This window comes from Eptesicus fuscus, chromosome 9 (genome assembly GCF_027574615.1).
Source record: "Eptesicus fuscus isolate TK198812 chromosome 9, DD_ASM_mEF_20220401, whole genome shotgun sequence".
Lineage (NCBI taxonomy): Eukaryota > Metazoa > Chordata > Mammalia > Chiroptera > Vespertilionidae > Eptesicus > Eptesicus fuscus.
This window is the reverse complement of record NC_072481.1, coordinates 28,275,974-28,292,282: the sequence shown is the minus strand read 5'-3', so window position 1 is coordinate 28,292,282 and position 16,309 is coordinate 28,275,974. Positions and strand designations below refer to the sequence as shown.

The following is a 16,309-nucleotide window of genomic DNA, read 5'->3' as shown; positions in this document are numbered from 1 at the left end:
AGTCCGCAGGCCGGCAGGGGGGCGGTGGGGGGGGGGGGGGTGCCGGGAGAAAGAGAAACATCAATTTGACATTGATTTGTTGTGCCTTGACCAGGAATCAAACCCACAACCTTGGGATGATGCTCTGTCCATCTGAGCTACTTGGCTAGGGCTGGCCATGCCTAACTTTAAAAAAGCACATGGAGTTGCAGTCTTAGCATGTGCTTGGGAAGCAAAGAGGCGGAAATGGTTTGTGAATAGCACAAAGGACTATTACATCTCTATGAGTATCATGGCTCATAGAAGATTAGAGGTAGCAAAAGCAGATGGGCTACTAGAGACAAACTTTGACAATAGCAAGAAATAATAGCTCAACTAACGAGGCATGGGCCTGAGGGTGGATTGGGAACTCCATTATGAGCGTTATAAGTGCTCACAGGATACCAGGGCCATCTATTCTTTCCCAGCGCAGTCATTCCTAAGGGGACACTGTGTCACAGCATCCTCAGGAATGAACACAGGAATGGTCATGAGGCATCCAAAAAAGTTAAATTCCATTTAAGATATTCAACTTAAGAAGCCAGGCCAGGCTGGTGTGGTTCAGTTGTTGAGCGATGATCCATGAAACAAGAGATTGCTGGTTTGATTCCCGGTCAGGGCATATGCCTGGGCTGTGGGCTCCATCCCCATTAGGGGGTGTGCAGGAGGCAGCTGATTGATGATGTTTCTCATGATGTTTCTACCTCTCTATACATCTCCCTTCCTCTCTCTCTAAAAATCAAATAATAATAATTAAAAAAAAGCCAGGAGGTGTGTAATAACTTGAGATAAATTTTCACTTGAATGGTTAATATGAAAAGGAATCTTACTTCAACCTTATTGGTTTAACGGGGTTCAATTGAGTCTATCAAACTCTGATAATTGGGGAGGAGATTTCACTTTTGATGAAGAAGAGAAGCATAGAGTGCTCTTTGGAGCCTTGGTTCAGGAGATAAGGCCTGTTTTTTTTGTTTTTAAAAAAATATATATTTTATTGATTTTTTTACAGAGAGGAAGGGAGAGGGATAGAGAGTCGGAAACATCGATGAGAGAGAAACATCGATCAGCTGCCTCCTGCACACTCCCCACGGGGGATGTGCCTGCAACCAAGGTACATGCCCTTGAGTGGAATCAAACCTGGGACCCTTCAGTCCGCCGGCCAATGCTCTATACACCGAGCCAAACCGGTTAGGCAAGGCCTGGTTTGAAATCTTGGCTCTGCCACTCATTGTCTGACATTGAGCAAGTGTCTTATCCTTGAGCCCGAGTTTCCTTATCAATGAAATGCCTATAGCAGTTAGGAGGATTCAGTGAGTTTGTTTATGTAAAGTGCTTCACACAGTACCTGGCTCAGAGTAGGCACTCATGATCATGCTTATTATCATCAGCGGCAGCAGCAGGATTTGAAGAAACTGAGAAATCAGGTAAGGCGACTCCGGGGATGTAGGGAAAAGTTTCCCCCACGGCTTCCTACCGTTTTCCCCTTTCTTGGGTAGCATTCTTGCCATCTATCATACTTTACATAGTTGTATATATGTTTGTGTCTCCCACTAGACTAGGCACTCCTGTCATCCCACAAATATTTATTGAACACGAGTTCTGTGCTAGGCTTGGTCCTGGCATGATAAACATGAAAGGTATGTCCCTGGCCTCAAAGACCCTATAGTGTGGTGGAACCAGAAGCCAGTAAAGTAGCAGTTAGCATATGTTGTAATAAGGGTGTTTGTGGGTCCTGTGGGAATCTCCTGTATTCACACTGGGAATATAAATAATGGTTTTCCCGAAGTTCACACCTAACCTCAGTCTTGAAGAATCACTAGTTATTAGCTAGGTGGATGTGGGTTTAAAAGGCTTTTCAGACAGGAAACAATGTACGCAGTGGCCTAGATACAGAAAAGAGTGACTGCATCCTGAAGATGCTTGAATGGTAAGAGATCAGGCTATGTTTGGGGAGTGTGTGGAGGCTGCAGAAGTCAGATTGTGAAGGCTTTGTAAGTCCTGGAGTTACAGCTCTGTGTTGCAGATGATCAGGAGCCACTTGAAGGATTCAAAGGTAGGAAATTACTTTATCAGCTTTACCTTTTCAGAAGATTACTGCACGTGAAGGAAGCAGAGTAGCGAATATCCTACTTCCCTGACATGGGAAGTTCTGAGGTTTGCAACCATAGTACCATGCCTCCTACACAAGAGTCATAAAATATTTATGTATGAGGAGAGATTAGAATGAGGTGAGACTGGCGGGAAGGATACCAGTTAGGCTGCTGCAATAACATGAGGACTGTGTCCATGTCCTTCCTAGGACTAGAAGAGAGGACTATACACTGAGTGGCCAGATTATTATGACCACCTGACGTTTGTAGGCAAATTAGCCGTACACTGCATCGTATGGGATATGGAAGCCGAAGGCCTGTTCGAACACCTTTGCTGTCTGCAGTTATCAAGATAAAACGTCTCCAATTCGCACAGGAACACAAGGATTGGACATGCGAGCATTGGAAAAAAGTCATGTGGTCCGATGAATCACGTTTCCAGTTGCATCATGCAGATGGCAGAGTGAGAATTTTGCGGAAACAGCATGAAACCATGCATCCCACATGCATGAGTACAACCCTTCAAGCTGGTGGGGGCAGTGTTATGGTTTGGGACATGTTTTCCTGGCATGACTTGGGCCCTTTAATTCGTGTGGAACAACGTCGGAATAGCACAACATACCTAAGTATCATTGCTGATCAAGTTCATCCTATCATGTTGATGGCGTATCCCAATGGAGATGGCTTCTTCCAACAAGGCAATGCGCCATGCCACGGTGCTCGTATTGTGCAGGAGTGGTTTCAAGAACGTGAGGGAGACTATCCTGCTTAGGTGGCCCCCACAATCACCAGATCTCAATCCAATTGAGCATTTGTGGGACGAAGTTAAAAGAGCCATCAGGCAGCTGGTTCCACAACCCTCAAATCTCACAGAACTGGACAGTGCTATTCATCAGGCATGGTGTCAGATTCCTCACATCACCTTTCAACATCTCATGGAGTCAATGCCAAGAAGAATCGCCGCAGTATTGAAGGCAAAAGGTGGCCCAACAAAGTACTGATGGGTGGTCATAATAATCTGACCACTCAGTGTGTGTGTGTGTGTGTGTGTGTGTGTGTGTGTATGTATGTATGTGTGAGTATGCGCCTTCTTGCAATCCGGGACCCTTTGGGGGATGTCGGAGAGCTGGTTTCAGCCCGATCCTGTAGGCCAGGCCAAGGAACCCCATTGGTGCACGAATTCGTGCACCGGGCTTCTAGTACCTCTTATAATAAAAAACCTGGTACTGCCAAAACCGGTGTGGCTCTGTGGATAGAGCGTCGGCCTGCGGACTCAAGGGTCCCGGATTCGATTCCCGGTCAAGGGCATGTACCTTGGTTGTGGGCACATCCCCAGTGGGGGGCGTGCAGGAAGCAGCTGGTCAATGTTTCTCTCTCATCGATGTTTCTAGCTCTCTCTCCCTCTCCCTTCCTCTCTGTAAAAAATCAATAAAATATATTTAAAAAAAAAACACAAAAAAACACACCTGGTACTGTGCTATTAGACACATAAAGTGCTATGCTATTAGACACATAAGGTACCTCTTATAATAAAAGTACTAGCTTTAGGATTCCTAATGTTTAGTATATTACCTGGTTCATAATAAGTGATCATTAGCCTTAAATCCCACCACCTAGAGATAACCACTGCCAACATTATTGTTTTATTTATACATCTTAAGTGATTGACGATGCTGGTTTGGGAGTGTTAGGCATGAGGGAATTATTCTGAGATTGAGAAGAGAAGAATTGATGTGAATATCATACCAACTTAAACATTCTTTAATTGCTAATAGATTGCATATGGCTCTTCAGCTGTCCCAGCCCTCACTCAGAAGTCCCACATGCATGTGTGCAAACACTTGTGACACTGATGTTATTATGTGCTCACGGCTTGGGCTGCTAAAATGTATGCACTTTTCCTTCAGCCTGTCGTCATTGTTATTGTTGCCTGCCTCCCCCTGAAATGTTGCTCCTCCTCAGTCTTCTGAACGTGTTTTTAAAGATGATAATGGGGTTTTAATTTAGATTTGTTCTCCATTAGGTTCCTCCCTGGTCATCCAGGCTGATAGGAATTCCTCCTCTCTGAACTCCTGTACAACCTAATTTATGTTATTCTGATTGAATGTCATCTACTGCCTTATTATTTGTCTACATGTCAGTAAATTTCCCTTTTTCTTGATGTCAGTTTTCTTACAGAACAATGGAAAGATGGCATGTAATGTATTCTTAACATGACTTGAAAAGCCACTGAAACCTTGTGTTTGAAATATGTTAAACATAGGTTAGAAAATTCAGTTACTAAGTTTTAAAGTGTATATCAGTCATTCTCAGACTTCTTGGTCTCAGGACTCCTTTACAAATTAAAAAATTATTCAAGACTCCAAAGAGCTTTCATTTTTGTAGGTTTGTCTATTGATATTTAATGTCCCAAAATTACTGAGAAAATTTTAAATCACAAGAATACACAAGCACACACTACACTCCATTAGCCTCTGGAAAACTCTGCTGGACCCTTGTGAGAGAATGAGAGTGAACATGGCCAATACTGCCTGGTAATTATTATGAAAATGGTTTTAAACCTGTGGACTCACTGAAAGGGTTTTGGGGTCTTGGATCACAGTTTGAAAACTGGCATTCAGATGTGAGAGTTTTTATTTTATTATTTTTTAAAAATTGATTTTAAAGAGAGAGGAAGAAGGGCAGGAGAGAGAGAGAGAGAGAGAGAGAGAGAGAGAGAGAGAGAGAGAGAGAGAGAGAGAAAGAAACAGAGAAACAGAGAAACATCAATTGGTTACCTCCTGTACACACCCCAAACGGGTATCGAACCCGAAACCTATGTATGTGTCCTGACCAGGAATCAAACCCGCCACCCTTTGGTGTGTGGGATGATGCTCCAACCAACTGAGCCACCTGGCAGGGCAGATCTGAGAGTTGTTATGTGTGGTTCAAACAAAAAAACTCTTTTACATCTTTTTGGCAACGAAAACCTAAGGATAGAAAAATTGACACATTTTCAAAATGCACCCAACATAATTTATTTTTTTAAAGTTTCCACCTTTTGTTAAGACCTCCTTTATTTTGAAAGGACAGATATGTGTATTTTTGGAATATCTGCTAGGTACATCTTTCTAATAGACGTTTGTCATCCCAGAAGAGTTCATTGAACTTGAATCACTAGTATTTTTGTAAGAGAAAAATATACAAATGCTCTTTTTAAAAAAAATTTCTTTATTGATTAAAGTGTTACATAAGTGTCCTTATTCCCCCATTACCCCCCCATCCCCCCACTCATGCCCTCACCTCCCTGTTGTCCGTGTCCTTGGTTAGGCTTATATGCATGCATACAAGTCCTTTGGTTGATCTCTCCCCCTTCTCCCCACTCTCCCCTACCTTACAAATGCTCTTTAAGTTCCAGAAATCTTATATACACTTGACCAGATGATAACCAGAGAACTTCTTTGAGGTGCAAGAGTTTCATGGTTGCTCACCATCTCATTGTCAAGTTTAGTTGTCATCTTATTAAAAAGATCCATCTTCTTCTGAAACTGACCACATTGATGTCATTTTGTGGCACATGAACTGCACTGCATCACAACACAAATGGGTGATGGCACCACTGCCCCCATGCTGTGGAGCTTTCACACTTCCTGAACCCCATGTGCCACAAGACAGGTGACATAGGGATTGTGTGAGGAGGCCAGTGTCAATAAAGTTCATAAACAAGAGTTCTGGTATTTTCTTTTTTAAAAAATAATTCTTTACTGTTGAAAGTATTCCATATGTCCCCCTTTCCCCCCGCCTCATGAACCCCTTACAGTGTGCCCGCCCCAGGCCTTCAGCACCCTATTCTGTGTGTCCATGGGTTATGCATACATGCATACAAGTTCTTTGGTTGATTACCTTCCGCCCTCCCACCCTCCCCTGCCTTCCCTCTGAGATTCCGCACTCTGTTCCATGCTCCCATGTCTCTGGATCCACTCAGTTCATCAGTTTATTTTGTTACTTACTAGTAGATTCTACATACGAGTGCGATCATGTAATACTTGTCTTTCTCTAACTGACTTAATTTCACTTAGCTGGTATTTTCTTTTGCTACCATGGTGAATCATTTTGAGTCCCCTTTGAGATATACAGTTGGCTTGCTCTATCTGTGGATTCCATCAACAGAGGATCAAACATTGAGGGAGGGGGGAGTGAAGTGTTATGTTGTTGCTGACATGTACTATGTAGTTACGCCTAGATAGTTGAGTCTGTACTGAACATGCACAGACTTTTTTCTTGTCATTATTCCCTAAGCAATACAGTATAACAACTATTTACATAGCATATACAGTGCATTAGGTATTAAAAAAATTTGGGGTGATTTAAAGTATATGTGGGAATGTGCATAGGTTATATGCAAATACTAAGCCGTTTTAGGTAAGGGACTTGGGCATCCACAGAATCTTGGGGCTGTACATCCTTTGTGAAGGCGAAGGGCCTAGGCTGTTACAGTAGTGTCTTCTTGTTCTGCCTGCGCCTTCTCCAGGCTGCCCTCCATATTGTTACTTGAGTGACCTTTCTAAAATGCAGATCTGACTAGGTCATTTCTCTACTTAATCCCTTACGTGGTTCTTCACTGCCAGTGGGATACATTTCAGACCCCCTTAGCATGGCATCCAAGGCCTTTCCTACCCTTTTGCTGCTTCGTCTTCTTTGCTGAAGCTTTTCCTAAACCTCACAGTTACTAATTTCCACCATCTCCTAATGCCTGTACCTTGTTTATACTTTAGCTGCATGCATCACACTGTGTTCCCACTGCTGTACTCAGGTGCATAACAATGGCTTCCGCCTGCACTGATAAGACGGCATAGCTTCCAGCATAATTCAGTATAATTATTCTGCAATATTAATTTCTTTCCCTGCTTTAAAAAAAAAAAGATAATGGGCAGATAAACAATATGGAACTACTACCTAGGTCTAAGACATCTAAAGTCTCAGAGAAATAATCGCAATGAAAGGGAACATTTATGTCATATTTTCTTATGATATATTTCACACATCCAAGAACAGAACAATATGGTGATACCTATCATTAAATCTTAATATTCCTATTGTGTCAGTTTTTTATATTTTATTGTTTTTTTACAGAGAGGAAGGGAGAGGGATAGAGAGTTAGAAACACCGATGATAGAGAAACATCGATCAGCTGCCTCCTGCACACCCCCTACTGGGGATGTGCCCGCAACCAAGGTACATGCCCTTGACCAGAATCGAACCTGGGACCCCTCAGTCCTCAGGCTGACGCTCTATCCACTGAGCCAAACCGGCCAGGGCTGTGTCAGTTTTTTAAAAAAGAAATAGAATATTACATTTCTAGCAAATGCCTCTTGTGTATTTCCTGCCAGTCTCCTCCCTGTTTCAACCAGAGAATACGCTGTGTTGAATTTAAAGTGTTAAATTTTCACATGTGTTCTTATGCTTTTGCTACATGTGTGTCCATATACAGTACATAGCAGAGGTTGGCCAGCTGGCCTGCAGGCTGTATTGGAACACAGCCATGCCCACCGTTTCAGTATTGCTATTGACTGCTCTCATGCTACAATTTTCTGCTTCTAGTTTTCTGGATATATTGCCATCTCCCTTTAACACGAGCCATCCTTTTATTTCATTTGGCCTGGAAAAGGAAGCTTATCTTTTCTAACATTCCAGTTAAATTTTCTCAAGACCGATTGCATTCAGCATTTTAAATCTTTCACATAGAAGTCACCTTTCTCCAATTAAAAAATAGTATGTCTAGAGCCCTTATCCTCTGAACACCATTAAAAAAATAAAAAAAATCCAATAAAACCAAACCTTAACAGCTCTTATTCAGAAAAGTTTTTTTGTTTTTGGTTAAAAAACCCCACAACCCACACAAAATGAAAACTAAAGGTTTTGTTCCCTTGGACTTTTATTCCCCCCCCCCCCCCCCAGGCTTTTTCTTAGTACTTCTAAAGGGAGCGTCTGATCAGGGACAAAATATTTTTCAGCTTTTCTGTCTTCTATTTTTTAATACATTTTCTTTTGTTGTTTTCAGAGAGAAAAGGAGAGGGAGAGAGAGATAGAAACGTCAATGATGAAAGAGAATCTATCCGCTGCCTCCTGCATGCCCACACTAGAGATTGAGCCCATAACCCAGGCATGTGCCCTGACCGGTAATCAAACTGTAACCTCCTGGTTCGTAGGTCGATGCTCAACCACTGAACCACACCGTCCATGCCTGCCTTCTCTTTTTTAAACCTTGGTAGATGTCTGAGTTCTAGTTAGAAAGTTACTGACTGCCCATATTACAGGCGTCTGCGTCCAATCAGGAGAAAGAAACCACATGGTACTTTGAGCAGGTAAAGTGTAAGAATTATTAGCTATAACAGAATTGGAGCAACACGAGACAGGCTGATAAGAAATAAAGAATTAAGCACATAGGAAGATGCCCAACATCATTAGCCATCAGAGGGATGCAAAGCAAAACCACAATGAGATGCTTGCCCCTCTGCCCATCTCTATCCATTTTTGCATATCTTTTTTGGTTCCATTTGCTTGATTCTGTTTTTCAGATACCAGTTATGCTTATGCTGGGTCTCCTATGACTGCCATTGCTACATGATTTTTGGGGTTTGTTTTGGCATTCCTTTTAAATTTATTTTTCATGTTATCTTGCTCTTTTTTTTTTTTTAAATCCAGCATGGCCTTCATGACTCGTATTTCCAGCAATGTCCACTTTGCTCTCTTCCATTGAAGGTTTTGTTCACTTTTATGAGGGCTAATGGAATTTTATTTTTAAAATGTTGTTTTACTGGTTTTCCCCTGAGCTCTGCCTTTAATCTCTCTCTGCTCTCAGTTTGCTCTTGGCTTATAGAGCCGTTTGGGAGTAGGCCAGCTGGGAGGATCTTCGTTAATGACCTTTATCTGTTCTGTGACAAAATTTTTTTCACTTAAGTGGTCTTCATCTACCATGTTCCTCCTTCCCCTTCCCCATTCCTTTTTTTCACTTTTGTTGCAGTATTTTTGTTTAAATCCTGTACTGATTCCTTTTTACTACTGTTCTGATAAACTCTTGCCTCTTCAAATGAAAAATGTTATATAACTGAAGCCAGGGTCATTTGGATTTTGAATTCTGGCTCTGCCATTTACTAGCACTATGACCTTAGGTAAGATAATTTGACCTTTCTGTGCCTCAGTTTCTTCTCTATATAATGGGAATGATAACTTCATAGGATTGTTGAGACGATTCAGTGAGTTAAATCATACAAAACTCTTAGAACTGTGTAGTTGGTTCCCAGTAATATATGAATATGAGCCGTATGAATTATTTTATCCCTTACATTGACTTGCAATTAGAAAACGCACAGTTCTTCTGCATAGGATAATTTAATATATTGCATATTAATTAACTACTTAAATCTGCTTAGTCATGCAAAAAGTCTGAATAGGAGGTGTGCATTCAACAAAAATGTTATTAAAAAATTGATGAGCTTTTCAGTAACTTGTTTGGGAAGCTGGATAATAAATAGTACGTAATAACTTCTAATTAGCTTGCCTCAAAAATATTCACAGGAGACATGCTCAGGAAATACTTTGTGGTTTTTGCTCTGTGTAATTTTATTATAATTGAGTTCATATCCATTATGGCTGATATTTGAAAGTTGGCAAAATTCTGACATTTCAGACAAAAAGTTGTTGCCTGGTATAATTCTGGAAAAAAAAATGAACAAACAAAACCACAAACCATATTGTAGGATGTTTTAGAAATGACAGGAGTTTGGTGAGTTTGTTTCAGTGAGTTCAAATTTTAATTAGTTTTCTTTTTATGGTTAATTAAAATAACCTAGCTTTATGTACCTTATTGCCTTTTTACCTTTTTTGTGCATACTATTACTGACTGACTATTCGGTCAGTGAACAGATAAATTTTTTTTTTCTTTTTTTTTTTTTTAATATATTTCTTATTGATTTATTACAGTGAGGAAGAGAGAGGGATAGAGAGTTGAAACATCAATGAGAGAGAAACATCGACCAGCTGCCTCTTGCATACCCCCTACTGGGGATGTGTACATGCCCTTGACGGAATCGAACCCGGGACCTCTCAGTCCGCAGGCCGACACTCTATTCATTGAGCCAAACCGGTTTCGGCGAACAGATAATTTTTGAATACCTAGCAGTGATACAATAGACATGTTTCCTGCCTGGACTAGCCAGAATATAAATGTTTAACAAATACTCATCTATATATATAAAAGCCTAAGTGACCATCTGACCAGTAACTATAATGCACACTGACCATCAGAGGTTAGACGCTCAGTGCAGGAGCAGAAACCACAGGCATGGAAACATGGAACAGACTGATGAATCTCAGAGGGAGGGGGCGAGGGAAGAGATTAACCAAAGATCTTATATGCACACGTATAGGCCCGGTGTGAAACCAAACTTTTCTCTACATTTAAAATTTACATACATATAAATTTTATATATATACATAGACATACACAAAGTATACCTTTAGTATATATTACTTTTTGGAATGTGTACAAACTAAATTATGTCTACATTGGGCCATATAATTAGAAGTTTATTTAATTTTAAACACACTGTTGCTATGCATTAGATGCTATGCTATTAAATGCAGATGATTCACAGACCTAAGTTATGGATTCTGCTTTTAAACTGTACACTAATTCTTTGCAAAGACACAAATAAACATTTTTGATAAATGCTACGACAGGTAAGCATGGGGTGTTATGGGAGCACACACGGCCAAAGGAAGGGCTATATTGAAGGAAAGCAGGTTAGACCGAACAGCGTCCTGGGAGGTGGCTCGGCATCGCCCGGCAAAGAAAACAGAGAAAGGGCTCTTGGCCCCATGCGGTAGCTCTTCTCACCGTTTCAGCTGCCAGTCGGAAGCCAGGTCAGATCGTGTTGGGTTGAAGAGTGAACAGGAAGTGAGAAGACCGACAACGCCTAGGGCAGGGGTCTGAGTGTTTGATTGTCTTAGTGCCCTCTGTGCCTTGCACAATCTCTTTCACTGGTGTTTGTGGCATTCGTTTTGGACCGAAGAGAGACACCACCTCTGAGATTAGATGAATTTGTGAGGAGAAGCTGAGTCCAGATTGCTGTGTTCCTTGTGCTTGCTGAGGAGAGCCTCCAGTGAGCAGCCGCCCCTCGTTACCTGTGTGCCTTTATGGCGGTGCAAGGAGGCCGAGTGCATCCCCCCAGCCGGAAAAATCCTCAGCACCGATCTGTTAGCCTTTCAGGTTTTATTCTAGTCTATTTTTAGTTGAGTGTCTGATACTTGTATCTTAACATTATTAAAATATTTTCAAGATGGTTCTAGAAGTGACATCACCAGGGCCGCCCAAAGAAATCCCAAGTTCAGCTCAAACTTGCATTGGTTGGTGACGGTGGGACTGGGAAAATGACCTGCGTGAGACATCACCTGACTGGTGAATGAGAGAAGAAGTATGTAGCCACCCTGGGTATGGAGGTGCACTCTCTCGTGTTCCACACGGGCAGAGGGCCTATGAGTTCGATATGTGGAACACGGCCGGCCAGGAGAAGGTCAGGGGACGGCGAGACAGCTACAGCATCCAAGCCCAGTGTGCCGTTATAACGTTGGATGTAACTTCGAGTTACTCAGAAGAATGTGCCTGACTGGCCCAGCGATCTGGTCGGGTGTGTGAGAACATCCCCAGCGTGTTGTGTGGCACCAAAGTGGACATCAAGCACAGGAAAGTTAAGGCGAAACCAATTGTCTTCCACCCAAAGAAGAACCTTCAGTGCTACGGCGTTCCTGCCAAAGTAGCTACAACTTTGGAAAGCCCTTCGAAGGGCTGGAAAAGGAATCGGAGACCCTCGCTTGGCGTTTGTCGCCACGCCTGCTCTTTCCCCTCCAGAGGTTGTCAGGGACCCAGCGCTGGCAGCGCAGAGTGAGCACGAGCTAGAGGTTGCTCAGGCCACCGCGCTCCCGGACGAAGAGGACGACCTGTGAGGAAGGGAAGCTGGAGCCCAGCGTCAGAAGTCTGGTTTTATTGGCAACTGTCCTGTGATGTCAGTGGTGCCGCGTGTTTGCCACTTGGTCATGTAGCTAAGCAGGGCCTGTGCTTGATCTTCGGGATGCCACAAGAGACGAGTGGGCTTCAGCGTGAAGGTGGCAGTTGGAAATACCTTCACTGTTCGGACCTGCGTATTTAGCTGTATTGGAACGCAGTTGTTTCCTTATAAGAACGCTGCAGTCGCATCACAGTGCTCAGCGGTGAAGGCTTGTTTGTTACTGTCATTCCCGTTCCCTTTCGTTTAGAATCAGAATAAAGTTGTATTTCAAATATCTAAAAAAAATACATATTTTCATAAACATCCAAAGTGGCTACATAATCTCTTATTTGGTTTGAATTTTATTCGAACATTTCTTTGAGCATTTAGTTTAAAAACATTTTTCTTTTTTAACTTTTATTTTAAAAATAATTTTAGACTTAAAAAAGTTGCAAAAATATTACAAAGCACTTCCACATATCATACCTTCAGCTAGTTTATGGTAGTGTCTCTCGGAGTTCTCCATTGTAAAGTTAACTTTTTCCCTCGCTGTAATTAATAAGTATCTTGTGGGGAGATCCTTTAAGACTATACTATATACGAGCCCATTTCTCAAAGTTTTACCCACTAATGTTAGCATCCTTGGCTTTTTTTTTTTTTAGCTGAATTATTACTAAAATGGTTGCTAAATGGTGACTTTTCTAATGACGTTATTCCTTCTGCTTTCATTACTTGACCTTCCACTGTAAAGGAGAGTTCTCTCCTCTCCACATTTATTACATTCTTGGTTAGTGGGTTAATGCTCCTCGAGCTGGCTTCTTTTTCCGTTTTACATGTCCTCACTCTGAGCATTTTCCCACTTTCAGGCACAACAGTTGGTTTTGCTATCTGGTAAAGCAAATCCTCATCTCATTATTTTCACTTAAAAAAATTATTGGCTCCTCTTGGGCATGAAGTATTTGGATTAATTTTAGATTTAAAAAATAGTCATGGATTTTGACTGGAGTTAGACTGAATTTATAGAGAACTGACATTTCAGGAGAACTGACATATTTCCATGATTGAATCTTCTCACTTAAGGAGCCTGTTTTATCTCTGTATTTATTTGGATCTTTTATGTCCTTTGGTGAAAATCTTGCCCATTCCCTCCTAAGTTTATTTTTCGATATTTTATAGATTTTGTTGCCATCATGAATGGAATTTTTCCTCCTTAACATTTTCTAATTGGTTATTGCTGGTACAGTTTTTAAGAAGCTTTTGATTTAATCTTATAATCACCTACTTTCTATTAGTTATAATGTTTTTACAGTCGATTCTCTTGTTTCTAGGTAGACAGATATGTAACCTGCCAGTGATAACTTTTTATCACTTCATTTATAATATTTATACATAATTTCTTCTTTGTATGTCATCTCGTGGCTATGATATCTGAGTGTGGGTGGGGAGGGGTGGTCCTGGGAATTCTTTTTGATTGATGTTCCATTTAAGGGGAGGATCAAAGAATGTGCAACAGGTGAAGCAGGTGGTGGAGAATGTATTCCAGACAGGCCCAGGGGAGAGGAGCCGTACGACAATGTTCAATGAATAGATAGAAAGGCTAGAGCAGAGGACACAGACGAGGTTGGGAGAAGCAAGAGATGGCTGGAGAGTAAATGGGGGCACAGTCTGAAGCTGCTGGATTCTGAGAGCAATTACTTCATTCTAAAGGCAATGAGAATTTAATGAAAGGGATGGTAGGTAGAATGGCCCCCCAAAGATGTTCATGCCTTAATCCCCAGAATCTGTAAATATGTTACCTTAATGGCAAAAAGGACTTTGCAGATAAAATTAAGGCTATGGATCTTAAAATTGGGGGAGGAAATTATCCTGGATTATTTGTTTGTTTGTTTATGGTTAATCCTCACCCAAGGATATTTTTCCATTGATTTTTTAAAAAATATATATATATTTTTGCCCTGACTAGTTTGGCTCAGTGGATAGAGCATCGGCCTGTAGACTGAAGGGTCCCAGGTTCGATTCCGGTCAAGGGCATGTACCTTGGTTGTGGACACATCCCCAGTAGGGGGTGTTCAGGAGGCAGCTGATCGATGTTTCTCTCTCATGGATGTTTCTAACTCTCTATCCATCATTTCCCTTCCTCTCTGTAAAAAATCAATAAAATATATTTAGAAAATATTTTTATTGCTTTCAGAAAGGAAGGGAGAGGGCGAGAGAGAGAGAAACATCAATGATGAAAGAGAATCATTTATCGGTTGCCTCCTGCATGCCCCCTACTGGGGATCAAGCCTGCAACCCAGGCATGTGCCCTTGACCAGAATCAAACCCAGTCCGCAGACCGACACTCTATCCACTGAGTCAAACCAGCTAGGACTCCATTGATTTTTAAAGAGAGTGGAAGGGAAGGGGAGAGACAGAGAACGAGAACCATTGATGTGAGAGAGACACATCGACTGGTTGCCTCCCTCATGTGCCCCAACTGGGGCCAGGGATCAGGGATTGAACAGTAGACCCTTCATTCTGCATGTGCTCATATGCCCTATCCACTGAGCGTCCTCAGGCCGACGTTCTAGCCACTGAGCCGTACCAACTAGGGCACGGATTATTTATTTTTTAATTGACTTTAGAGAGAGGAAGGGAGAGAAGAAACATCGATGTAAGAAACATTGATCGGCTGCCTCCTGCATGCACCCCGACCAGGGATCAAACTGGGATTGAACCCGCAACCTAGATATATGCCCTGAATAGAATTGAACCCAAAACCTTTTGGTGTACGCGCCAACCAACTGAACCACTCCGGCCAGGGCTACCTTGGATTATTCAAGTGGGCCCAATCTAATCACATGAGCTGGAAAAGCAAAAAAAGTTTATCTGCCTGGTGGTAGAAGGGGAAGTTGGAGAGATTCAGAGTCAGAGGAACTTAACCTACCATGGCTGAAAGGGACCACATGGAAAACATGAGAAGGAACACAAGAGCAAGACTGTCTTACCACCGGCAAGGAAACGGGGACCTCGGCCCTTCAGCGGCAAGGAACTGAAGTCGGCCAACAGCCTGAATGAACCTGGAAACAGTTGCATCTCTTGTCTTCAGAAAGCCCGGCCGACTACTTGGTTTTGGCCTTGTGGGACTCTATGCAGAGGACCCAGCTACAAAACTCAGAGAAAATAAATTTGTGTTATTTTAAGCTGCTAAATGTGTGGTACTTTGTAATAGCAGCAGCAGAATACTGAAGGGTTTAGGTAGGGAAGTAACGTCAAATTTTGTGTTAACAGACTACCGCTGTGCTATGTGGGAAATGAGATTTGGGAGAACGCAAATTTGGAGGCGGGGAAACTTGTTCTTGGGAAGTAGTGGTAGCAAGGATGGAGGATCGTGATGGTGGGGAGGGGATCTGATTTGATACTTATTTGGGAGATTGGAATTACCAGAATTTGGTCATTGATTGGATGTCAGGAATGAGGAAGAGACAGGACACAGATGACTGCTGAGTGACTGGCGAAGCTGTTCTAGACACGGATGAGCAGATGGGAACCTGCCGTGTCATGAACTTATTGGTAATTCCAGGTTCTTCGTTTGAAAACTCTTCTATAAATACTTATTTCAAGGTACAGTATACCAGTAAGATGATTGCTTTTTCTTTCAAGACCTAAATTGGTTTTATTTTGTGGTTTTGTTTTTTAGGTCATGTAGGAAGTTGTAAATCATGTGAAGATGGGACTCTTGGTGTTTGTGCGCAACCTGCTGCTAGCCCTCTGCCTTTTCCTGGTGCTGGGGTTTTTGTATTACTCTGCGTGGAAGCTGCATTTACTCCGGTGGGAGGACTCCAGTAAGTATGGTCACTCCAGCCTATCCCCGGAAAAGCCTGCTGCAGATCAGCGATGGGGTTTTCATGTAGCTGCTGAGTTCTCAGATTCTTCAGAGATGGGCAGTGAGAGTCAACTGACCATTTCTGGGATTTAGGCTTAGAAGTTGACTACTTTTGTTACTGTAAGTTAAGAACTTAGAAAAAAAAACAAAAACAACAACAACTGCATGCCATGGCAAACTCTTATATGAACCCAGTGGAAAAGTGCTATTTTTCAACAAAAACTAAAACTGTACTAGTACTTCTAGTCCTTGAATGTTTTTTTTTGTTTTTAATTACTATAGTGTATTGCTGCTCCCATTTGCCATTTTAT

The 16,309-nt window shown here is 41.9% G+C and overlaps 1 protein-coding gene and 1 pseudogene across 2 annotated transcripts in view; both read left to right on the top strand.

Annotated features, from left to right (window-relative positions):
- ST3GAL3 (ST3 beta-galactoside alpha-2,3-sialyltransferase 3) overlaps positions 1–16,309 on the top strand; it is a 162,274-nt gene that overhangs the window by 3,854 nt on the left and 142,111 nt on the right. For both annotated transcript variants that reach the window (XM_008151241.3, XM_008151240.3), the window contains exon 2: positions 15,813–15,957. In XM_008151241.3, the coding sequence (XP_008149463.2) occupies positions 15,843–15,957 (115 nt within the window). In that variant the 5' untranslated portion in view covers positions 15,813–15,842. The remainder of the gene's footprint in view (positions 1–15,812; positions 15,958–16,309) is intronic.
- LOC103294914 (GTP-binding nuclear protein Ran-like) lies at positions 9,250–12,511 on the top strand (annotated as a pseudogene).